A 26,207-nucleotide genomic window follows, 5' to 3' on the forward strand; every position below is an offset into this window, starting at 1 on the left:
GATGGTACAAGGAAACGCAGGCATGAAAGCATCAGAATCATTAATATGTTGCTTTCCAGTACACCCACTCTAAAAATTAATAATATTTTATACTGTTTTTTTACAGGTGACTTTCTATGTATATCATTAGTAAATGGATTTACACAGTTACGCTACAACCTTGGAGACAGAACAGTCATCCTACAGGCCCTTCAGAAGGTCAACACAAATGGGAATACATGGCACTTACTCAATGCAGGAAGAGTTGGTAATGAAGGCTATTTGGACCTGGATGGTATCAACATTACTCAAAAAGCTAGTCCTGGAATGAACGCACTAGACACACACTCAGATTTTTTTGTTGGAGGGGTATCCTCCTTAAACCTTGTTAATCCAATGGCAATAGAAAATGAGCCCATAGGTTTCACTGGTTGTATTCGAGAAATTGTTATAAACAACAGGGAACTGAATCTTACTGTGACTGACCCCAAAGGTGGAGCCAACGTCGGTGACTGTGATGGAACAGATTGTGGTTACACTGTGTGCAAAAATAATGGAACATGTCACGTTGAAAACTCAGGCTTTTCTTGTTCTTGCCTGAGAGAGTGGACAGGGACCATGTGTGAACAATCTATTCACTGTTCACAAAACATGTGTGGGTCTCACGCGCTTTGCATTCCTCAGCCTTCTTCATTTTCATATACCTGTGCATGTGCACTAGGCTGGACGGGTAAGTACTGCAATACCAAAGTCAAATTTTATATAGCGAAATTTGTTGGTAACTCATACATTAAATACACTGATCCTTTTTATGGAAAAAGAGACCTCCAGTACAGCCGTCTTTCTTTAAATTTTACTACCAATCAAACTGAAGGCTTAATAGCATGGATGGGAAAAAGTGAAGATGAAGATAATGACTTCCTTGCCATTGGTCTTGCCAATGGAACTTTAAAAGTTGTGATTAATCTTGGAGAAAGGATCTCTGTTCCTCTAATGAATACCAAGTATTTCACCTGTTCTGATGGAAGATGGCATTTCACTACTGTAGTTCAAAACCAAACTTGTATTAAGGTTTATCTTGATGAGGAACTAATCCTTTTTGAAGATATTGACCCACAAAGGAAATACACTGCTTTAAACTATGGTGGCATTTGTTACTTTGGTGGGTTTGAAACTGGCAAGGAAGTCAATATAGTCACTATAGGGCTTTTTCAGAAGGAATTCATTGGTAAAATTAAAGATGTTGTGCTCTTCCAAGATTCTAAAAAGATTCAGCTAATGAAAGCAGAAGGATACAACATTCATGATGGAAATTCTGCAAATTAATTGAAAAAACTGTCCAAGACACGTTTAAAAAAGATAAAATTCCTTCTCCTCCTGTTTATTGTGTTAGCTGGTAGTGTATGACTCGGCAACAAACTTAGGAAAGCACTTAAAAAGTAATAAGGGACAAATCTAAGTGGAGTATTAATAGCATAAACATATATGATCAATTGCTTTCTTCATAGCATTATTTATATATACTCTTTAGCATTTATTAGAAATGGGAAAGTCTGAAGATTTTGTTTGGGTTTTTTTTGTGCTAGAAATAGTTTTGTAAACAAAGAGGTAGTGATTAGCTTATAAAGCCAACCATCATTCAAGTGTTGTTTGTTGCTTTATGAGAAAAGACAACTGTTACCAGTTTCTCCAACTGTTGAATATTATTAGACTGTTTCTTTTATAATATTAAGGTCCAGTCTAAAAACTGAAATTGGTGGGGAAAGGTGTGCTTGAGGCAGAACGCATGTTTACTATAATGAGAATTTCAAAAACTGCAACAGCTATAATTACTTGTGAAGCCCACAAAGACTCTAGGTAATGTTGTTCTCTCTCTCTTCTGAGTGTGTCCTCCTTGTATGCATATATGTAAGAGGGTAGAATGCAAGTCTCAAGTCTGTTAAAATATTACACTTAAAGAATCCTTTAAAGAGCAAAAAACATATATATATATAATTTTAGAGAAAGAAAACAGGCCTCCCGGTCTTCTCCAACAGAGGTCTCCCCTATTTGATTACATAAAAACTCTTGGCTTTAATGATTTATAACTGGAACGTGGCAGTCTGCCTACAAGTAACATTTGTTCTTAAGACCTTAAAAAGTCCAAGAACTGTTCTACTTTACCTATAACTTTCTGGCTTATATGCCCCTAAATGACATTTCAGATTTTTGTACAGAGGTTTTGGTCATAGTAAACCAAATTTCTGCAAATATATTTTTCATTAATTGATAATCTCAAAAGTAAGTAGAGCTGTTCATACATAAATACAAAAAATCAATTCCTTCTCATAAAGCTGTATTATATTCTGCTTTAGGAAGCAACAAAAAATTAAAATTCTATTTTAATGTGCTTACACCAATAATGTATGATAGCATCTACATTTCTCATTTGATGGCTGGCTTACTAAATAAGTAAAATTATTAAATCAAAATAATAGTGGTTGATTAGTATCTTTTCCTTTTCCATTTTACTACTGCTCAAAAGCACAGTAATAACAAACCATTACCGCCTTGCATGGAAATTCTCTGAATGCAAGTCTTCAGCATATACCTGTCAGAAACAAGTAGCTATTTCGGGGAGGAGAGGAAGTGAGGATGGGGTGTGTGTTATGGAGCAAAGGCCACAAGCACCTAAACCTAGGTGACACACCCTTGCTTCCACATCACCATACTTAACATGTAGTAATGAAAGCACTGTCAGGTCAGTTACAGGTGACTTAAAGATAAGTAAAGTGCATGGGAGCTACACCAAGATGTTTTATTAAGCATCTGCAAACATCTTTGTGAGGTTCATTCTATTTTCTTCAGCTGCTCTGAGTCCCCAAGTGATCAGCCTGATGCAAGAGAGCTTCTGCAAGTCTTCCAAAAGGCAGCTCATGAAGCCCACCTGGTATTTGAGCTGTCCCGGGATTCTTTTCTAGTTTCTCTAAGTAGGGTCTTTTATGGCCACATGATGCTGGAGAAGGAAGCATATTAAAGTTTATCCTGTTCTCTCTGGGGCTTCTGGTGTACTGCCAGTTCCTCAGCAGTCCACACTGCCTTTTGTGATCTGAGCAGTGATTCAGTGTAAAACAAGGAACAAGTAATCGGAGCACTTTCAGCTAACACAAATGTTGGAAGGAGAGTGACTGAAGGCAATGGAGAAGTAAAATTCTTTATTCCTGTAGTAGCAGGATTTATTCCCATTACACTAACTCACATCCTAGGAACAAACCCTGGAGACTTTCGTTGTTTGTTAATTTAAACACTTAACAAAACTCTCCCTCAAGAGCTGTTTTACTGTGGCTCTCTTCAGGTTTTACATACACAAGGCAGGTGGGCAAAGCACTCAGCAAACTTGAAAAATGTTTACATATTCTTTTAAACAAATTATTTCTGGTAATTGTGGCAGAAAGCATTCCCATCCCTTCCATACAGGCAATTGCAATTTCCACTGCTTCCAGTTTATTTTCAAAGCAGAGATGGATGCACATGTGAGAGGCAGATCACCAGTGACCTTGGAGTAGACTACTTTTGAACGGATCAAAATAAAATCTTCATATGCAGTGCTGTCAATTTAAATCTTACTCCAAAAATGAGAACAATGCTTTGGTGCATTTCTGTGCCTACAGAACTAGGTGCAAATATTTAAACAACAAAACACATGTATATTACCACCAGCTATATTCAATAGCATTACTGCTTTACAGACCATGGAATTAATTTGGAAAAGACTAATTTTATTTTAAAGATGTTTGAATATCGCTTTTAGCTACTGAGGATTTTTTTTTTAATTAGTCTTCTCAACAATGAGCTGAAGAAACATCACTTAATAAAAGTCTACCACCTGCTTTATTCAGTGCAAGATTTTTAATTTTAGCCAATTTGACCATGAAGTTACTTGCAAGGTATCCAAGTAAAAATTTACCTTAAAATATATTAATAATTAAAACTAACAGTTAGGATGTTGTTAAACTGGGAAGACTTTTCTGGAAAAAAGAGGCTTTTCTACAGCAAAGTGCAAAATGGTATTAGCAGCATAGTAAGGTTGTGTACTCAAAGTGTAAAAATAAAACACTGAAAACCAGAACAATAAACCTCAGTTTTTCTTTATACGATGGAATATTTTTGTTGTTTCTGACAGACTCAATAAAATGCCCAGTGTATTTTAAAAAGTATTAGAGTGGGTGATTTTGTTTTCACATTTGCATGTTGTTTGGCACTGGTGGATGGTAGTCCACAAAATACCAAGTTACCAGAAGTCCCAAGGGTACAAGCACTTCTGCCTTTCTCCCCCACTTTGTTCTCCAAAACTCAAAACAAACTGAGCCGTGAAGTGTACAACAAATGTGGCATTCTGTGACTCAGCCTTCTATATTCATTTAGCCTACAGTTTCACAGCTATGAAATCAAACACACACAGTATGTGAGAAAGTTTTATCATTTTAGAATCAAAATATCCCTTAAAATATTTACATTTTACAGTAAAAAGGATAGCAAAACACAAAGTAATGTACAAGCTTAGGTATTCAAGTTTTTGAAGCATGGAAAATGGTGGGAGAAATGAATTTACTACTACAAATAATTTTCAAGAATTTAGGTTAGAAATGCTTTTGTATTAAAACAAGTGCAGTTTAAAGCAGTAACATTTGAGCAGCTCAGCCTTCCAATTTCTGGTCACAAACTGCTTCAGACGCTTAGGAAAAACTTGAAATATAGTACAACGAAATATACTTGAGGTTTTATTGTACTACTGAATAATTTAAAAAAAAACCCCAAAATTTTCACACCACTGAGCATATTACATTTTGTTGTAACATGTGGATTCTGAGGCTTTGCTGCAGTCTTTAAAAACAGTGCAATTTAAAAACAAGGTTATTGTATGAAAACGACCTTTAAAATTATCAGGGCATCTTAAAACAGAAGAGACACAAATTACCAAAGGCAGCAACTATATTGCAGACTTGACTAAAGCCAACTTGCTCAGCTAAGAAAATTCCTAAGCCTTTATTGCATATTAATAAAAAAAAAAATCTTTAAAATTTTGAATATACAGCAATGTAAAATTTTTAAAATATTAAACTCCTATTTCTAGTGATAGTTGGTATAATGAAAAAAAGGATGAGTATTGGTACATTGAGTGGTACCAAAACACAGACTTGTTTCTGCAAAACACCAACACAGAATAAAAAACAATGGCACAATCCTAGCAGGCTCTCTTTTTTTTTGTCATACAAAGTTTTACGACATTACTCTAACAGTTTATTTAAATAGGAATTTAAAAGACTGCCTGCATCTTTTTACCTTTTGCTTTTAGTTCTGTCACTGTGGTCCCTATGTCTCTCTCTGTTCTTTTCACTTTCTCGTTCTCTATGCTTGTCTTTGCTTTTCTCCCTCTCCTTATCTTTTTCATGAGCCTGTTCATCACTTTTAGGCTTCTCTGTCTTTTTTTCTGGATTTCTAGTTTCTCTGGGGCTTTTTCCATCAGCAGCTCTATCACTGTGTGGGGATCGTGCTCTTTCTTTGTCTCTCTGTCCTTCCTCTCTACTCTTTCGCTCTCTCTCTTTTTCCTGGTTTCTGTCTCTGCGTCTGTTTCTTTCAGAATCTTGCTCCCAGTATTTTTCGTTGCTCCACTCTTTTTCATGTCTGTCTTTTTTTTGGTGATGGGTTTCACTGTAAAGTCTTTGTCGATCATTTTTTCCTCTACTGAATCCTCTCTCCAAATGCTGTTCTTCTCTGCCCCAAGGATCGCTGTGGCGTCTTTCTGGTCTCCTACTGTCTTTACACTGAAAAAAATTTTCTGGTCCCAAAAATCTTGATTGTTTGTGAGCCACTGGTAACCCTTGTGCAATGGGTCCAGCATACTGTGGTGGCTGACCTGATAAATGAGCTACTGGTGGCCACGGCATCATTGGATTTTGAGGAAAACCAAAGCCAGGAGGAGGGAGAAGCGGAGGTGGTAAATGAGGAGGAAATCCGAACATAGGGTTGTTTTGTGGAGGGAAGTTATGAGATGCAGGAGCCTGGAACTGAAATCCAGGTGGATTAGATTTAGAATGCTGAAAATTCTGCTGTGGAGGTCCAACAGATGAGAAGCTGCCAGTTGCAATAGGGCTTGGGACTTTGGAAATAAATTCAGAACGAGAAGAGTTCTCAGTTTCAAAATGAGATGAAGTTGTGCCTGGTCCTCTTCTAAATGAGTTCACTGTTTCAATGTTTTTCATCAATCCATCTTCCTGTGGGTGTTTGGTATCTTCTGCTTGTGATGCAACTGTGTTATCTGCCTTAGCTGCAGCTGAACTGAACTGTGTCTCATTGGTTTGTGCCTCACTTTGATACAGGTTTAAGCCCCCTTCTCCACAAAGCGGTTTATTCTCTGGTTCTCCTTGATCATTTCCTGAAGCATTTTGTCGGTCTTCATTTCTGCTAACATCTCCATCCTTGACTTCTGAAATATTAGTCTGCTGGCTTCGTCCAGCTGCCTGTCGTGGGTCTCTTTTAAGATTAATAAATGGTGGTGATTTAGAGGTATTAGCAGTAGTACCCTCGGCAGAGCCTACATTAACATTGCTCTCACTGTTTTTTTTTCCTGAATTTGATGAGGAAGAAAAGCTGGAATTTGTGCTCCTCCTAACTTCCTGTGCAACACTATCCTTGTCCGGTAACTGTCGCTTTGGGTCATTTTCTTTACTTTCTTCAGTTTCTTTATTCTGTGCCTGAGCAGACAAATTTGCTAAAAATGCTTCTGTGGAGACATCTGGAGGTTTTCCCTTAAGACTCAGCCCTATCAAAGAACCAGCACTTCTTGCAGAGCTTGAAGTCCCTACAGCTGCTGCATCCACAGTTACAGCAGCATTAGTGGATTCTTGAGGATCATCCAAACCAGTCTTTGCTTCACCAACTTCAGCAGTTACATCAGCAACATCCCTGGTTTCTTCTTTCAAGGTTGCCTGTTCATTTAATAATGGTATGTCTTCACTAGGACCTGCTTCTGACTTGCTGTGCTCATACGCCTGCCCTGTCGTACCCAAAAGGCTTTGAAGAATATCATCCACTGGCAACGGTTTATTTGCAAGCTCCAGCGTAGAAGGCTGATTTTCCCATCCAACCAGGACTCCAGGAAGAAACCTGAGAGGCTTTGGTGGTTCATGTTTGGTACTTTCCACCAACGGTTCAATAACTGCTGGAGCATCATCTGCATTAGACTGCTGTGGTTTATTTCTCTGCTTGTGTAGCACAGTTGTGAAGGAATTAAAAAAATTATTTTCCTCCTCTTCTTCTAGGGCCAAATCATGATGTGAGACTTCAGGTTTGCTTGGCTTGCTTTTCTTCTCTGGTGGCAAGCTACTCAAGGTACTTTCAGCAGCTTCATCTGCAAAACTACTGGTAACACTTGAAACAGCAGTAATCTGCCTCTTCATTTTCTGGCGAATTATCAATCCCAGTAATAAATTTGGTCGATGTATTTCAATCCCTGTACAAAATTGCAACAGCAATTTGTCATCTCTTTATATTTTGGTTAAGGCAATAATTTCAACAAAAATAAATCCCATATACTTACAATGCACGATCAGAAGTATTAATCTTGTGGCATTTGAAATTGTTCTGCTTGTCATGTTAAACATAACAATACTTAAAATAATAAAAAGATGTATTTCCAGTGTTAAAAGTATGACTTAAAGCACTGCAACTTAAAATTGGCTCAAGTACACTGTAACTTCCAAATAGAGAATATGAGACAGATAAGACATCTAATCTCAGCAAAAACAGAACATAAATTAAACATCAAATTAGTCTAATCCAGCTCTTCGTTATCTATTTTGTTCCGTATAACAGACAAAAAAATTACTTGTAGCTCATTCTCTCTTCATTTTGGCCCTGACTATCTCAAAAAGAAAGATTATCTTCAAATTTTTATAACCAAGATAAACTGATGCAAAGTAACTCAGAACAACTGAGAGCTATTTCAGGACCTTTTCTTCCTTGTCAATCTATGTCTTAAACTTTCAATGTAGTTTTTGTAAGAAACTTTGGAATACTTGAGAAAAAAGATTAGTACATTTCAAATAATGAAAAATACTATTTTAAACTGATAGTATCAATTTGGAACTTATGCCTTCTACCATAGTCCACATGTGTGGCTCACACTGACATTGAAACCTAAAAAGCCTCCTGTGTTAGAAAAAGAAGGTAGTAGACATAAAAAAAGGTGGCAAACACTAACCATTTCATCTTTGAAGTATCACAATAATCTAGCAAGGGGAAATTAATTTCTTTGAAAATAATCAAGTTTCCTCTTTTCAAGAAAACTAATACTATGGAAAACAAATTACATATTTGAATAACATTTTTGGATTTTATTTCCTCTTATATTTCTGTTGCCAACTTCCTTAAGTAGTGTTATGATAATAAAATTCCAAATTCCAAGCTGAACTTACCAGGCCCATCAAAAGGCACAAGGTGATGAGGGACTTTATCTGAGGAACCTAAAGGGATGAGGTACAAATCTTTCACTTGCTTCATATTATTGGCCGCTACACCATAACGTTTTCTGCTGCTGAAATAGGCAAACAACAATGCATAGGAGATCTGATCTTCTTCAGTAACTGGGGTAAAGCGAACCACGCAGATCTCCTGTTTACAGAATGAGAGGGAAAAAGATGGTCAAGACTATTTTTGTGTGAAATGTTTTTTGTTTGTGGGTTTTTTGGTTTTTTTTTTACTGACTGCTCTTTATTTTAAACAATGGTTCTGAGGACAAAAAGCTATGCCAAAATGGCAGAGGACAGAAGAGACAGGAGCAGAAACATAGCCAAAAATAATCCAGAACTGGATAAAAGAAGTAGAAAGCATTTCATATGAAAAAATTAATTGAAGTACATAACAAAAGAGCCAGTATTTTAACAGCCAGGTAAACAACAAGTTTCAGGGAAGCTTGCCAGCTTCCAATGAATTATTCCACTCTCTATGCTTAACATTACTAGAAAGCTGTGTTTTGTATTCTGTTTTGTCCAATATATCCATTAATAATAATGGAAGACCAGTATTCAGATCCCAGAATTATACCCAAAGCCCATCTTAGGAGCTGAAACTGTTTGAACAGCCTGGAAGATTGGGCAGAAGAGCCTCTGCAAAACTGACATGGCACTTAAGCAGGCTGAAATAACAGGCTGAACTTTGTCAATGTCAGCAAAGTCAAAATGCAAAATCTTGCACTTTGAGCTGGTGTAACCACATGCACCAGGACTGGCTGGAGGACTGACTGGCTTGAAAACAGCTTGGCATAAAATGATGTGGGGATCCTGGTGGACAGGCCCAGTATGAACTGGTGATGCATCTATGCTAAAAAGGCCTACTGCTATCTGGGTGTCAGAATCAAAGCAGTCAGCACACCAAGGAAAAGATATTTCTTTCTATCCAGCACTTGTGAGACACCACCTGGAAAGGACTTTCCAGTTTTGGGCTCCCCAGCACAAGGACAACTGGCACACAGTGGGACAGGTCTGGCAAAGAGCCACTGAAATGGTTTTACACAATATAACACTACTGAAAATGAAAGAGTAACACTTGATATGTGAAGTGATAACCAGACATTCCTGATGAGTAACTGTGTCAGATGAAGACAGGTATTCTCAAACAGCAGGTGACAGTTTCGGGTCACGAAGCAAGAAAAAATGAATGCCAGCAGCTACCACCCATCCCATTCAACATAACCATGAGATATTCCTAAAGTTCACATATTTTGCAATTGTTTTAGAGAGGAAAAAACCAATTATCTTTAAAATTACTAAATGCATATCAAACAGCAAGTCTTTACTAGGTAAAATTCTTACCTTGGTCCCTGAAGCTTTGATTTTTTCTACATAATCCCAGACAGTGTGGGGAGATATCCTGCCACCTACTTGAATGCTATCAGGTAAATCCTATGAGAAAGGAGAACAGAAATGTGAATCCAAATAAATCTTGTAGTATGCCCTTCATCCAGTATCTGTTTCATAAAATTAAAAACATACTTAGTTCTTTTATTTCTTAAATTGTAATTTAAAAGTATCAATAGAAGTTACAACAGAAGAAAAAAATTAAATTTTGGACATTTTAGATTTTCAGTGCAAAGTTAACGATATGTAATAAATTAGTTATCATTCAATATTGTTCATCTACACCTTGCCAAAACCATCCCTTCTGGTAACATTAACTGCAAATATAACTGTACTGTGCTCTGGGTACACTCAAGCTATCCATCACATCACACCAAAATGAGCTCCACACCTATGTTTACCTATGAAACTTCAAAATCTTCATCATGAGGGGAAAACTAACCTACATGTGCATGTATATAAAGATATAAATACTTGGATACTTACTGAGTTCACTGTTCCCAAGAAAAATAAACAGACTTTCAGAAAAATAAGTTTTTTGAAATAAAATAGAAGTTTTGAAAAGTGTTATCATACTCATATAACAATCCTTTAGTATTAAGGATTACTTCATGGCCTGCACTTCCCTGAAGATCTACAGCAAAGTGAAGAGAATCTTATTAACAGAAGACCTAAATTATTTTAATTAGAAAGCTGATACATCCTATGTAGCTATCAAGAAGAAAAATTGTGCCTTGTAAGCTCTCTGATCTTTATTTTGTGACATGAAGACAATTATTATAAGCAGCTACATGCATTTCCAGTCTCTCAGACACAGAAGAAAATGTTACATAAACTTTTTTTTCAGGGATAATTGAGTCACAATGCAAGGTCAGAAACTGAATTACCACCAGATGGCAAAAAAACCCAAAGAACTTTCTGTTTTGCAGATTTCGGTTATAGATGGGAAGATGAACCAGAGGTTCATGTAATCAATAATGCTTGACCTCCCACAAATACTTCACTCAGTCTTCCATCATCATACTAATATTAGGCTACAAAGTAAATATGTTGGTAAAATTAATAAATGAATTGTTCATTCTTTTCAATAAATATAAATACCTCTGTTAAATACTCAAAGGAGCCAGAAACTGGATAAGCCTTAATAACAAATTTTGCTACTGAAGGCATATTGATAAAGCCCTTCCAGATGAAATTCAGGCGTGCCAGAAACAGACTTTCACATTCCACAGTACCAGGTGTTTCTGACCTAAAAAAAGGAAAAACAAAAAACCCACTCAGTTTACAACATGATATATCATGCAAAACAGTGTAAATCCTAATTTTAATTTATCACAGAAATGTAGTATGATCAAGAATTTTCTTTTCCAGTTAAACATACTAAAGGGTACACAAAAAAAGACAGGCAGACAACCATGTTTCTTATCTTCCAGTAGAGTACCTCCATTGTACAGGAATAGTGAGATGAGCAGCACATTAGTTCACTAGTCAATATTTTTTAAAAACAGAGAAGTTCTTTAGTCTGAGAATTATCAGATGCTATACTGAAGAGGACACAAATGCATACAGGTGCTGCAGAGTCAGAAAGATGTTCCCCTGCCACAGGTAAAACATGACAACACACTGCCTGCTGGCCTATACTGCTTTCCTAACTCCTACACATTTTGTGCCACCACTGTCTGTCTACCACCTGAATGCCTGTGTCACCCTACTCTCTCCTTGTACCACAAGCTGGCTCCTCATGTCTTCTCAGCTATGCATCACTTCCACACCTGTGTCTCCTCCTAATTCCACCTGTAAAAAACGGTTTTTCCTGCCTTTGAAAAAAGGCCTCCGTTTTGTCAACAAAAGAGCAGAAAAAATTAATGGCATGACTTAATTTCACAGGAGAGTGTTTCTCAACCTGAGAGTTTCCTTATGAAAAAGATTACACATTTCAACATTTCCCAACATGTTGCTATTAAAATATTCTAGGCATGCTATCAGCAGTTTTAAGCTGCCCAATAGTACCAGATGTTGTGCTGTTACAGTAACACAATAACCTGTGTTTATTTCTGTCTGCACTGGAAATTACTTTGGACTTGCTGTAAGCTATTCAAAAACCAAAGTTCACTATCCTTGGTAAAAGATCATACTGTTCTGATAAAGCCAAAATTTCAGCATGAACTCTGGTCAATTCTAAATAATTGGGAGTTGATGTTTTTCTTGAATAAGCCTCCCTCACACCAGAAAGAAACAGGCTCATAAACTGCAATTTCCTTTTTAGTGCATAGCAGAGTGTGGAAGAAAATGAAGAGAGATCTGACAGCAAATACAGTAAAACATCAAACAAAGGTGCTGTTACCTGCCATTTCTAGAAAAGCACTACTTTGGAATTTGAAACTAGCCTGATTTATGAGTGTAAATGTTCTGTTTAGAGCATGATCAAATTCCCTGAATTTATATATATATACACACATATACAAAGACACACTTACTTAAATGCAGCACTATATACACACTACATGCCTTAACAGAAAAAGACAATAAGAAATTTATATACTGATTTTTTGTAATATGAACTCTTTTTAAACCTTGCTGCACCAGAAAACATTGGCTTTTTGGGAAAAGTAAACTATGTGGTAATTAGAAGTTTGCAATTACAACAATATATGTAGTATTATGTATATAAATTAACAGCATTTACTCCAGCAGAGAACTCCACTCTAAAAATGTGTATGACTTCAAGTACTGAAATGGACAAATGAAATGCCATTAAAAAAGTTGCTTTAGACATAATAGCTTAACAAGATTAATAATGTCTTTCATTTAAAAATACTGTTTATACAGCTTATATTACTTTGGGAGAGGTGTGAATGACTTTGATGAGTCTTGCTTATCATCTTCTAGTAATTCTGAAGCTAAAATACTTGACGTGGAGGAGAGTGCATCTGCAATGCTCTCTGCTTCATTGTCGGACTGCTTCCGTGCAACCCCAACAGACACCTTCACCTTCTTCCCTGACAGATCATCAGTAGGTGGTGCCATTCGGCCTGCAGAAACGGAAGCACAAGGGGTTTCATTTTTATTAAAGAAACAAAAAGAGAACTTCCTCTGAACACAAGGAAGACACACCAAGAATACTACATATTGCTACTGAAGTGGGATTGAATCCATATTTCACATATATTTATACACTGTATAAATTAATATATTGTATATGTTTATACCATACTAAACATAATTTTGTCACTGCAATGGCACAGGATAAAGAAATGAGCAATCAACAGTAGTATGTACATCCACCACAGAGATTGTATTCTCTGAAGCTGTTTTTTTAAAAGAAGATAAGTTTATGAAAATAGAATATCCTTTTAAGTCTCTTGAAAATGATGAAGTAAAACATTCCTTGTGCAACTTCATCAGCAAACAAAGTAAAAACCCACATTTATTTAAATTCTTGAGGTATATTGAGATATATGACTGAAAATTAAAGAAGTGCGATCTATTTATTTTTATGTGCTTTCCCAAATTACCTATGCAGATTTTGCAGTTCAGATCAAAGAGATGATTTTTATGTTGACTTGTGGTGTCCGGAGATGCAGATTCATTTATTTCTTTATCCTTTTCAGCTTCTTCTGACTTCTCAAACAACTTTGTACTAGGTTCCTAAGGAAAGTCAAACACATTTCAGTTAGGCTTTTTTAATCCCTCTGTTAATATTCCTAATATTGTTTAAAAGTTTTATGGCGTTTTCCTCCCTTCTGACATAAAGCTCTTCCTTCAGCTGCATAGCCTAAAATTTTATCAAAAAATTTTCAAATTCATTACAATAACTAATTGGTATTCTCAAATATATTCAGGTACTATTTAGAATATTTTCTAATTTCTGCTACTGCCAGAATTCATCATACAGATACAACATAGAAGGAAAGAAATCAACAAAATCACTAGGCCAAGAAGTTAGTAAAGACAAAAGAAATACAGATAATTACAGGCTTGAACAACAGAATCATAAACAAAACACCTCACAACTATATTGCCTATGAACTAAATACACTGTAGTGTTATGCTTTCTTTTCTACCTGAATTTCCATAACTTCCTCTTGTTCTTTCATTGGTGTCTCACTTTCAATTTCTATTTCTCCTTTGTGAGTAATTTTTGTGATAGGTCTTCTTTCAACCTCCCTCTGCTCTTTTTCAATCATTTCAATGGTCTGTGAAAACAAGTAGTTATATGTAATTATTTCCATACAGTAAAATTTGGAAATCCAGAAATATGAGATAACAGAATTGCAATTACAAAACCCTCTAGGAAGAAAAGTAATACACTCTTATTTTGCAAGTGTCAAGTAGTTTCATAAAGCAAACATGGAAGTAGCCGAACTTCTCCTACAGTGTAGCAGCAATACTTACCAGGCATGCATTTAAATAAGTTATAAAGTAAACCTTCAAAACTGAATTAAAATACCAGTAATTCTGATTTTCCAAGAACTAAAGAAAAAAATAGATTCATCATTTCCCCATAATAATAGGGACAATGTAGGATATAAATATATGTAAATTTGTGTCACTTTTCAACATTTTGTTTTTTAGTACATAAACCAAATGCTTCACCTGAAGAAAAAACTTAAAACATTTTTTTTAAAGTAATGGAGATGCTAATTCCAGTAGCACTGGTGCTTTGCTTAAAATAAAATATAGACCATTATATTACTGCTTTGCTTGAATTTTATTGCTGTCTTGAAGTAAAATAAAATATAAACCATTATTTCTACTATTGCCTCTTAAAGCACATTTCCATTTCTTACACCAGAAATGGCTATGCCAAATATATCAAGCCTAATTTACTAAGAAAACAAGAATTCTATGATTGCTTTATCCATCTGAAAAATACCAACATACTTATAAACATCCTGGGGAAATAAAAAAAAATTAAGTAGCAGTCTCAATGCCTTGCTTAAATAGTAACATGGAAAATACAGTCAAGTGATACACCACTATTTATTTTACATGTTTCTAGAAATTTTGAAGCATTTCTCTGAAATAATTAGGACCCTTCAGCAATTTTTTGAGCAGCATACACTTTTTTAGGAAGATATTTCTCATAGCAGTAGAATTTTATTTTGCATGGTCTGTTTTCAGAATTTCACTGATGTTTATAAAAATAAATATAAAGAAGTTCCACTACAAAATATGGGCTTTGTATAGATACAGAATAAACAAACTTTTCCTTCTTTCTAGGCCCTTGAAACAAGATAACAAGTGTTTTTCCACAGAAAGTAACAAAAAGTTATCATGATTCATAAACAGGTCTAGCCACAACATGCAATGACAAGGAAAAAACACAGGAATAACTACTATTGCAAAACATCCCACTCTACTAAATTCATTATTACCATTCATTCTGAGTACACACATGAATTTACACTACCCAAACATCGTGCTTTTAAGTTTTATGATGTGGAATATGAATTCCAACACTCCTGTCAACATAAATCCAGATTTTGTAAACTAGAAAATGTTTAATGGCCATTTCTAAGCAGCTGCAGTTATCATCAGACTAAATGCCCAATAAACGGAGCAATGTCTAACAAAAAGGAATTTTCTATAAAAATACCGATCCTCTTATTCCTGTTTCTCCTTCTAAACTCTCAGCACAGTTCACAGAGTGACTTTCTGTTTTGAGAAGTCATGCTTAAGCTAACCTAGTAAACTTCCTCCACTTCCTTGGGCTTCTTTTACTGCCTGGTTTGTTTGTTGTCCCTTTAGGCTGCTGTTCCGACTGGTAGATCAGGTTTTCAGCTCTGGATTTACTTCTTGGGGACTATTTGTAACGCTTCAACAGTAAGTTAGAAACAGCACCAGTTTGTTCTGGTTTGGTTTGCTCAATATCTGTTTCTCCCTCTTTAAGAAACTAGTGTTTGTAAAGCTCCAGCAACAGCTTTAGAATCTTGTGGAAAGTAAGGATAAAAAAGCCTTCCTTGAGACAGAAAGACGAAAGAGCCAGCAGCAACAAAGCTGCACAGCAAAGGATGGTTGCCTCCCCTCAGAAACTGGCTACGCTCCTTTTACTTCTGTCCTAACATCTTTGAGTTTTGAGTACTAAATTAATTACAGAGATCCTCCTGCTTGGTTGCAACACCCATTCTGCTCTTTCTGTATATATGTAACCTGCAAACAGAAGTTATACATGCATAGGCTGTCAAATAAACAATGTAAGTTGACAAATCTCACATGTCTGTTTTCTCTCTGTCTCCAAGCAGCCAGTTCTTTGGAAGCCAATTCTTCTGGGCTCATTTTTATTAGATGATCTGGAGTAACCTCTCCTTTCAATACTTTCTTAAATAGTATCTAGAAAAAAGAAGAAAAGTAACTGTTGCTATCAAGACAAAAATAGCTCACAGCAGGAAATAAATTAGAGAAGTAACATACAACATGCTCTATACAGCTAAATGGAGTGTGAGGGTTTGTAATTATTTCGACTCCATGAAACAGTACTAGATAACACAATAAGCTTCATCGCAGAGCTCCATTTATTCTACATAACAATGTATCTACACATACCCTTAATGATTAAAGATATAATTAACTGCTGTTTCAAAGGAGAAAGAGTATATATGCCCACTGCAGCAGTAACTCAGAAAGCTTACTGTTTTTGTTTTTAAAGGTGCAAATCCTCTGCATTAGACAACAAAGAGAAGCGATCAAATAGGATATCTATGCTTCTTGACTAAATTAAGTTCTAAGGTAAAAAAAAGAAAACCAACTACTTTAGCAGTATGAGCAAAGAGCAAACAGAAGTTAACTCTAAGACAAAAGCTAAGTTAGAAGTTCTTACAATTGGCTAACTATAATGGCAAGATACAATAAACAAAGTGACTTGATCAGAATAACTGATGAAGGACAAAAGACAGGTACAATGCTAAATAATGCGCTCATAGAAATTAGAATAGATTGAAAACCAAGCTTGAGAATTCTGGGTGTTAAAAAGCACAGTGAAGAGATCCTGGACAGAAAAACAGTAGGTGTAGTAAACAGCAAAGAATGATGGCGGGGGCAGGAGTATCTAAATAACAGTAAAGGGAAAAACAAACTAGGCAGGCCATATCTACTGCAGTTTGAAACCAACCAAACAAACTGTACACTGGGAGCAAGTAGTTGGAGAATTAATGATGGGGAAGAACAGAGAGGACACTCAGTGCCCAAAGAAAAATCAACATCAAAAAACCAAGGAAACCTAAAAAAAAAGCCCCAAACTGCAGAAGAGTTGATAATGTTCCTAGATTGAAGACTGTTCCTTTAATCTACAGCAAATCAAGAATTTCTGCAAAGAACAACAGACAAATCACACATACATTATTTTTAGGATCTTTGAGATTGAACATTAAACTTCTGTATTTGTTCTTATACTTCGCATCAGTGTCTCGAAAAAAAGAAAACAGCTCTCTTTCAATCCTTGTGGCAACTTTTGCTGCTCTCTCCTCAGGAATCTTTAAACTGGAGTCTGTCAATCTGTAAGAGAACACAAAGGCAAACATTACAAAATGCATTCAAATAATGAACAGTTTTTCCTCTGCTTTCCAAAGGAAAATATTTATAAATATAAATTAATAATTTAATTTATTAATGTATCTTTACCTTTTCATAAGAATTTCCTTAAGAGACTGCTTAACGCTTTGTCTTATCTGATCAGCAGAAGGCTTGGAAGCTGGCACAGCTGGCAGGTGTGTTGCGCTAATGGATCCTTTCTCATTTTTCTTTTTCTTAATTTCTTGTTTCTCATGCACACCTATCAACACACAGTTAAAAACTGTAAAATACTCAAGTAGGTTTCTTTATAATTTTTTGCTGTTGATGGAATTATTTTAATAAAATTTTATTTTTAAACTGCTAAGAATTGATCCTCAAGAAAAAGGACTGGATCCCTAGGATGGATGGTTTGTGTTTGGTTGTCTTTTTTTTTTTTACTTTGGTTTGGATGTTACTTAGAGTAATCCAGAACAAAAACCTCCTTACAGAAGCAGGGGGTTTTGCCCTTTCATTTGCAGTATTTTCTTCTATACCAAATTAAGATGACCAGTGCTCATTAGATTGATCTTAAGTATGATTTTTTACTCTAAATTTTTGTGACAGCACAGATTCAGTTTTCAATGAATAAACCGAGAAATAATATACTATGAAGCACCTATAAGCATAAGCTTTATGTTAAAATACAATTTTACATTAAACTTAGCATTTCTGCATCTGTTAGCCATCAAAATTATTTCAACCTTAATAATCTCATCTTCTGATTCAGGTAACACTCAAGGTCATTATAATGTTTGTGTCATCAATAATTCAAATAATGGGTAAGTGTTATCACACTAAAATCATTGAAAAATTACTACTTTTCAGAGAGTCAACTGAAAGCTCATTTGTGTCAGCATGTGAACATGTCATTAATTTTAAGCAGCACCCTTCAGTTCAGGGAAGAAATGAGAACTAAGTAATATTAATTTTTTTCATTTTATAGTCAGAAAAAAAAAGAACAAAGACTGATAAAGATTTCTAGAATGCATCAGCACTGGCAAAAGACCAGAAGACCTAAGTTATGTATTTTTAGACAAAAATTCAAAGCTTGAGTTTCAGAGTAAAAGACACACTTCTCACACAAAATCTCACTAGCTTTGCTGCTGAGATTTCAGTCCCAAATAACAACTTCACATTATAACGACCTTAGAAGAAAAATGATTCCTGGAAGGGAGCTGGGGAGACAAAAGGTTGCTGGAAGGGTAAATATGTCCCTTCAACCTTTCAAATGAAGTTTAGATGAAATCTGATGACTCACCAAGTAACATAATGGTCCCCTCTGAAATGAGTTGACAAAATTGTCAACTTGTTAATTATTATCAAAAGATATCAGTAAGTCAAAATATAATTAATACAGCAATTAAACTAGTTTTATGTATACAAAGCATTTCATAATATTTTATTATAGAGTATTTCAAAGTCTCATACAATGCAAAATAAAGTTTAACACAGAGATGTCTGTGTACTTTTTCTCCCACTTTTGATTATGTGAGCATCCTCTACTAAAGAAACAGGAAATATACATCTACCTAGGACATATCTACCTACTAAATAAAACTGAAAACAAAACACGAAATAAAGATCAAACAAACAACTCTTCAGATCATCATCACATCTACTAGGTATAACCCTTCTCTATACACAGATGTGAATTGCAGCATGGAGGACAACCCCAAACCTTGGTACCTGATTTTGTGGACCTTTCCACTGTACTAAGGGATTCTTTACTTATTTTTTCATTTTTATCTTCAGGGGACCGCCGAGGAATTGCAGCAGTTTGTGATCCCTTCCGAGCAGGAACATGCTGCCCTTTTTTAGTATCTGAGTCTCTGGACTCTGGTAAATTCTTCCCATCCCCAGATTCCTGAAAGAAACATTTACACATGTTAGTATGCTTCTGAATGCTACAATCAACTTCTTTGCAATTATCACATATTTTTCCCATTTTTTCCTCTTTACACTGTACAATATATCCCCTGGATGTATGTGTCACCATATAATTTTCTAAAGAATTACTGAACAATATCCCAAATTACTGCCAAGCATTGCTTAACAATCTCTTTTAAATATTGGCTTAAGATACAGCACAGACAATTTGCATTTAAGGTCTGTGTTGACAACCAATAAATCTGCAGTTATTTTAATAAGTTGGGGATACTGATGAACATCCCTTAACCAGTTTTAGCCACAAAGGTCAATGATGTTTAGAAAGCCTATGTAAATTAAAATTTAAAAGAACAGTTTATATTCCAGAATTTCAATACTACCACTCAGAAATAAGACAGGCTTATTGATGATTACATTATCATGAATATGACATTATATACTAACAAACTGAAGAACTGTCTTAATAATCTTTGTAAGTTATCCTTTGGTTAGTAAAATTAGACATAAAAAGTAGAAAAACTCCAATCAAAGCACCAGACATTTCTTCCTACGTACAATCTGAAATAATAACAATCAGAGCTAAAATACTGTTGTACTGTTTCCTAAGCTGACAGATGTCCTATAACATGCCTAGAAATCTGAAAGAAAAATAAACATGGTTCTTTATAATTTCTTTGTACATCTGCATGTATAGATTTACATATACATACAGGAGTAGGACTTCAATGATCTTTATGTGATATGCATATGACATGAACATATCCCTGCTCAATGTAAGAAGTTTAGCAATACCCTCTTGGAAAAGTCAAGCCACTTAGAAAATGAAGCAACTTTGCAAATAATTTAGATTCACAAAGATGTCTGAAACATGGTCTATTAATTGGTAATGGCACAGGCAAAACCTTCTAACCCCAATAAATTAAGAGAACTTAAAACATTAAATAAGACTCACCCGTCTGAAGATTTTGACTTTGTGCTTCCCAGTGTCCTCAGTTTGCTTTGTTTTTTCAGTCGTTGTATTTAGATTACAAGTAGGTGTTTGCTTTGACACCCCCAGTTTTTCACACTCACTTGCTTTTTCTTCTTTATGCTCAAGTTTCACTTGAGTATCTGGTACATTTTGATCAAAACACTCCATTTTTTTGTCTTCTTCAGCACAGCATTTCACACACACATACTCTTTATCTTCTTCACCCATCTGCTGTGCTTGGGAAAGGCTCAGTCCAACACAATCACCATGAAACCAATCATCACATCTACCACAGCCTACCATAAACCTGAAAACAAAGTAAGATGTAAGTCAGTGAAAACTGTGAAAGACTACGAAAGATACAGCACCTTCAGGATATATCATAATTGTTTTGATTTGTGCATCTCAATTATTTGTTCTTACCTAGTGATTTTCTTTGGTGCTTTACATCCATCTCCAGCCTTACGACATGGTATGATCTTCCCAAGATGGTTTTTTGCCTTTTTGCTTTTTATAGCTGTCCAAGAGACTATCAAAACCTCACAGTGTCTGTGTAATTTGCTCCCAAATCCTACCAAGTATCTTTTCAGACTACTATCAATGTTCTTATGAATGTTAAAAAACAAAACCAAAAAACTGGCAATTCTCAGAAACAGTAAATATGTTTGAAAATACTTGAAAATTTTCTTGCAAGGTATTATCCTTGCTTTCCTACAAATATGATGGTCATCATTCATCACAAACACATGACCAGCTGCAATCTTCCGCAGTGGTCTGAGGTCTTTAAATGTTTTGACAAACAAAATGGGCGTATCAACCTATTCCAAATTAGTTGGTATTTTACATCTCATTCCTTAGACCATTACTACTAAATTATTTCTAGAAAGTTGCTTTTCATTCTCTTTACTGGTGAATATGGGGCCAGGAGTTTGGCTTCCAAAACCACCTCTCCAGCTTGCAGTGACTGTTTTCTTTTAAACATGGTACACACTTTTGTGCTACTCAGCCATTTTATTCAGAGCAAAGTTAAAGAATGCTGCAAACACCAAAATTACTATCTTTTAAAGGATACCCTTCAACTCACTTAACTACATTATTTTAAAAACAATCAACTTTAGGTACAGATAGTACTTTCAAAGCATTGTAAAGATCACTTGGTCTAAAATAAAAGCATAATATCTGACTATTTTGTGGAAGCATTTTGAAAACTTCATCAGGTATCATGAATACCTAATTGGTACAATTTACACTGCAAGTAGTTGGGAATGATGTGGAATTTCAAAGTTTCACAGCCTAAAAACCAACTACTTCAGGAGACTTACATGGTAGGAATTATTTTTTACAAATAATGAATCTAGCACCAAGGAACAGCTTTCAAATGGTGTAGGAAGATCTCTTACAATATCCACTTACATTCTCTTTCCCCCTTCATATTTTTGACAAGGCAGTGGGAGAGACTGCTTATTGTTTTCTGTGTGTTTTTGTTTGTTGGGGATTTTAGTTCAATTTTTATTTATTCTTTTCATTTTGTTTTATACTTACATAAACTATATTCAAGATATATACTTTAAGATATAGTCCAGATGAAGAAAATCCAGAAAGACTCTAAGTGTATTAAAGAAAGTAGAAGTTCCTTGGTAACACTAAAAAATTGTTTACTGAATTCCTAGGTTTTGAATTTCACAGAAGACAGACCTGATTTAATAAGTAATTAATGAAAACCTGGTTGTTTCAGCAATATATTTAAGAGCTAAATACAATGACCTTCAAACCCTATTTCTTTAACCTAATACCTTATAGATCTCTTCCATAAGAAGATTCTAAGCAAAATGATACCTAACTTAGGTATAGCCCCACTCAGGCTAAGATCTGCTATCTGCTGACTTACCTACTTGGCAGAACCATATACATTACAGAATGTGCTTAGAGCAACTCTCATTCTCCAGAACTGCAAATGAATGTTCCACGCAGCTTGATGCAGGTATTGTATTCAAAAACTACTTTTACCTCAGAGATGAAGAAAGCTCTTATTAACAGCAGACATTTGAAACAAAAGAAAAAATGTGTCTTTATGTTCTGTCCCTCCCTACTCAAAATATATCAGAATTAGATTTGGCTGAAGAAAATATTATTTTGATGCTAAATGAGTCTGAGAAGTTTTAGAGGTCCTTTAGATTGAGAAAAGGTCTATGATGATGTTTGCTAGATTTGAAGAAACTGGTTTTTAAACTAGTTTGGGAAGAAAAATGTTCCTCATTTTGAATCTTCTTTTTCTGAGCTGCAAGTACATTAATAGTATTACTTGTCACTAGCAAACAGTATCTGCCCATCTACTTCATAATTTTAATTAGAAAGGCAGAGGTTCCTTCATTTTTTGTCAGTATCTCAATCTTTTCAGATTCGTGTTCCAGCAAATTGCAAAAACAAGAAAGGTAATGTTAGGGCACAATTACTCCTGATGGTTTCAGCAGAGTAATACTACAACATTTATACACACAACAGTAAAACAAGAAAGAAGTGACAGGACTGCTACACACAGCTCACTGCTCCTTTCTGAGAGCCTGGAGCCAAATATGCACAGGCAGGAAATGTAAGGTGAGTGCCTATTTCATAACTGCAAAGGTCCACAGTGGGTGCTTTACACAGAATACATCTTGTACCACTGCACTAAAATACTAGTAAAGCTCTAGGAACAATGAAAATTTCCCTTTTTTCTGCAAAAGCTGAAATAAAGTCAAACCACACAGCCAAAGCATCATGCCTAAAGGGTGTTTTAGTGTTCTAAGGAATTAATGCCTGTGGTTCAAAAACAAAAGGAAACCAAGAATACACCATCATGAAGCCACAACTGCTATTAATTGAATTTTTATTAAAATATATGTATTTTTTTCCTCAGTTTGTAAATCCATGCATCAGAGACTATTTTGTTATACGAGGAAGATGGATAGCAGCATTTAGTAACCAAAACAAACTTTCGATAAATATTTAGAAAATGGATATTTGCTGAAGAGATTACACTAAAATACACGTGATGCTGCACACCTTCAACTTTAAATGGATAACACATGGAAATTTTCAGCTTAGCTCACACATATTAAGGGGGGTAATAGAGATGGTGCATAAGTCAGTGACCAGGATAGGTATCCAGTCTTAAATCTTTATTTTCAGGTCTATGAAATAAAAATTTTAAAAGTCAAAATCTCTACAATGAATTCAGCTCAGGAAAGATCATTCTTCACTAAGACTACACACTGAGAGAGAGGTCATTCAAGCAAACTACTGAAGGTGGAAGATTCATTTGGCTTCACTCCAGTCTTCACAACAAGGTTTTAGTTACACTATATTTTAACACACACAACAAAACTTCAAAATTCAGGATTAAGAAACCAAGACTACAAAAATAATCAGGAAATGTCCATGATGCCTGTTCTATACAATATATTGTTTACAATTTTTTTGTTTTAACCTATTTATACAAAATGGTAATATAAAAACTGGTGCTGCCTGCCTAAAAAAAAAATCACTATTTCTATGACTGGGGCTTTTTTTCCACACTACTCAAATGCAAGACTGCAACTTTTGAGGCTGGAAGACAATATACTGATTTTGATACCAGTAATATAGACAATCCTTTTTACCGTAAGGCCACTTGTACATCTCTGCCTGTTTCTCTCATCTGCACACAAAACAACTATGATATGTAGCAATCAATTATAATTAGGTAATGGGCAATGATCAAATTAAATAGGGCAGTCAAGAAAAACTGAAGCCTGGCTTGAAGGCTCAAGGATGTCCTTTTGCACAGATGTTTTTTTTGACTGAAGCGGTTCTGGTATCTTGGACTAGTAAAACATGAAAGTTTCTGAATGCAGATTGCTTCAAATCTGAAGTGCAGGACTTTTACCCATGTTGTAAGGCTGGATTGGAAGATGTAAAGCTGAAAGAGAAAAAAAAGTATATTTTAAAATATTAAATCATGCTACATTCAATGAAAGACTTGCTTTCACTGGACTTTAATATAAAAATCTTTTTTTGGAAGAAAAATATTTTTAAAAACTGACAGGTGACAGCAGACAGTACTTTAGCTCACTGGGACTTTTGCACAGAGTATGCTACAGTTCCATTCCTTTAAAGAATTCCCTTGGTAGTCCACATATCAGCATGAAAAGAGACACCTTAAAATCAGAAAGTAATAGACGAAACATAAAAAGATACAGAATAATTAATGCAAACGTGCCACAATCTCTCTTATGATTGGAATACTTCCTTTGGTGTGTTATTTGTAATAAATTGAATTAATTTGTTAGATTAAAAACTCAGGCTTGGACAATTTATTTTCTACATATATGAACCATGTTTTAAAATTACTTTCACATATTCAAATTAAGGAACAGTAGCAAGTTTCCAGAGAAAATCATTACTGTAAAATGGGCAGAAATCACCTTACTCATAAAACAGCTTTTCATTGTAAAGCTATACTTGAGCAAAACAAAATAAAAATCAGGAGCTGTCAAGAGTAATTAATCAGTGTGGGACAGTAATCAGCATTTTAAGATTAATTAATAATGTACTGCCACAGAAAATAATTTAGTTTCAAAACAACTGCTTCTCTTTAATCCTTCATGTTTGTGGTACATAGCAATTGGGAAAAATACAACAGAACTCAAATCTTAACAAAAAAAACCTCAAAAAACCAAAAAAACCCAAACCAAACTATTCAAAATAACACTCTAGCCCCAAACTCGCCTAAGAGGAGAAAACCCACTGTTCACTTTTTAAAGACTTCAGTATTTAAAGCAAGTCCCCCATCTGCACTTCGTCCCTTAATGACACTGTTCATCAATCTTCTATAGATCTGTTGTAAACTTGCATTAACATTTCAACTGTTTCTCTGATGCACTGATGCTACAGTCCTGCTAATGTTAAAGCAGGGACAAGATATTCATGGCATGGCAGCTTTAGCAGAGCATCCGTTCCACATCAGTGAAGTAGCGTGGCTTGATACAAAGCTCAAATGAAATATGGTCTGTCAAAAAAAAATCTGCACTACCTTGTAAGTGCACAGAAACATGTGCAGTTCCACTTGCTTCCTTTTTGACAAAGTCTAATACAAGTGACATGATTTTTCAAGTTCTGATCTTCTAGAAAAAAATCCACAAACCTATCTCAATCACTAGCAGCAGAGGTCTTTACATGGAATTTGCAGCATACAAAAAGGATACTGCAAACTTATTACCTAAGTACTAAATTTCAATAACCCATTTTTATGCCAGATGTTTCTTCTCTTTCTTAAAGGCATAATTTTCTTTACTATTTATATTACAGGAACCCCCTCCAAAAAGAAAGTGGCAAGAAGACAAACAACCTTAAGCTTTTTGAATTAAAGATTAATTCATGAAAAATGTCAAACAGCAAAGCCAAACCCACTAAACTTCCCCAAAACCCTAAAGAAATTAGGTTTTCTAATATTAATTACAAATCTGCACTAAATATATATATATATATGTATATACACATACATATATATATTATATATAATCATTAAGGGAAGCTCCATTACCAGTGGATTCTACACATGCTGTATGTTGCAGGATAAGCATCACATGCTCTATAAACTGTATTTATAAGCTGTATGTATTTATGCCATCTTTTATAAAACTATCTTAGACAATTTATGGTATCCATTTGCTTAATTCCTTTATGCCACTGGTATTAATAATAATCCTGCCAATACTGCAGCATAGCAATATAATCCATATAAAATCTATAAATACAATTATGTAACCATAAATGAAAATTACAATGGAGTCCTTCCCTTTGTTAATTATACATTACAATGTTGTTTTGTTTATAATGTCATTCAGTTTTTCTACAGCTGTAAGTGGAAAAGCATGATAGCCTTTAATGTTGCAAGGCTTTTCACA

At 35.1% G+C, this 26,207-nt stretch overlaps 2 protein-coding genes across 6 annotated transcripts in view; one reads left to right on the plus strand and one right to left on the minus strand.

Annotated features, from left to right (window-relative positions):
* The window catches only part of LOC110468097 (protein eyes shut homolog), a 597,595-nt gene extending 596,222 nt beyond the window's left edge, over positions 1 to 1,373 (plus strand). Inside the window, exon 38 of the mRNA XM_077782364.1 lies at positions 107 to 1,373. Coding sequence (XP_077638490.1) covers positions 107 to 1,305 — 1,199 coding nt within the window. The 3' untranslated portion in view covers positions 1,306 to 1,373. The remainder of the gene's footprint in view (positions 1 to 106) is intronic.
* A 3,047-nt stretch (positions 1,374 to 4,420) lies between these two features.
* Positions 4,421 to 26,207, minus strand: part of PHF3 (PHD finger protein 3) — a 48,595-nt gene continuing 26,808 nt past the window's right edge. For all 5 annotated transcript variants that reach the window (XM_021525687.3, XM_021525690.3, XM_031504422.2 and 2 more), the window contains 12 exons: positions 20,266 to 20,590; positions 19,113 to 19,290; positions 17,496 to 17,646; positions 17,213 to 17,369; positions 16,092 to 16,208; positions 13,940 to 14,071; positions 13,391 to 13,523; positions 12,715 to 12,907; positions 10,977 to 11,124; positions 9,831 to 9,920; positions 8,436 to 8,631; positions 4,421 to 7,471 (listed from right to left, as the gene is read on the minus strand). In XM_021525687.3, the coding sequence (XP_021381362.2) occupies positions 5,298 to 7,471; positions 8,436 to 8,631; positions 9,831 to 9,920; positions 10,977 to 11,124; positions 12,715 to 12,907; positions 13,391 to 13,523; positions 13,940 to 14,071; positions 16,092 to 16,208; positions 17,213 to 17,369; positions 17,496 to 17,646; positions 19,113 to 19,290; positions 20,266 to 20,590 (3,994 nt within the window). In that variant the 3' untranslated portion in view covers positions 4,421 to 5,297. The remainder of the gene's footprint in view (positions 7,472 to 8,435; positions 8,632 to 9,830; positions 9,921 to 10,976; positions 11,125 to 12,714; positions 12,908 to 13,390; positions 13,524 to 13,939; positions 14,072 to 16,091; positions 16,209 to 17,212; positions 17,370 to 17,495; positions 17,647 to 19,112; positions 19,291 to 20,265; positions 20,591 to 26,207) is intronic.

The sequence above is a fragment of the Lonchura striata genome, chromosome 3 (assembly GCF_046129695.1).
Source record: "Lonchura striata isolate bLonStr1 chromosome 3, bLonStr1.mat, whole genome shotgun sequence".
In the NCBI taxonomy this organism is placed as follows: domain Eukaryota; kingdom Metazoa; phylum Chordata; class Aves; order Passeriformes; family Estrildidae; genus Lonchura; species Lonchura striata.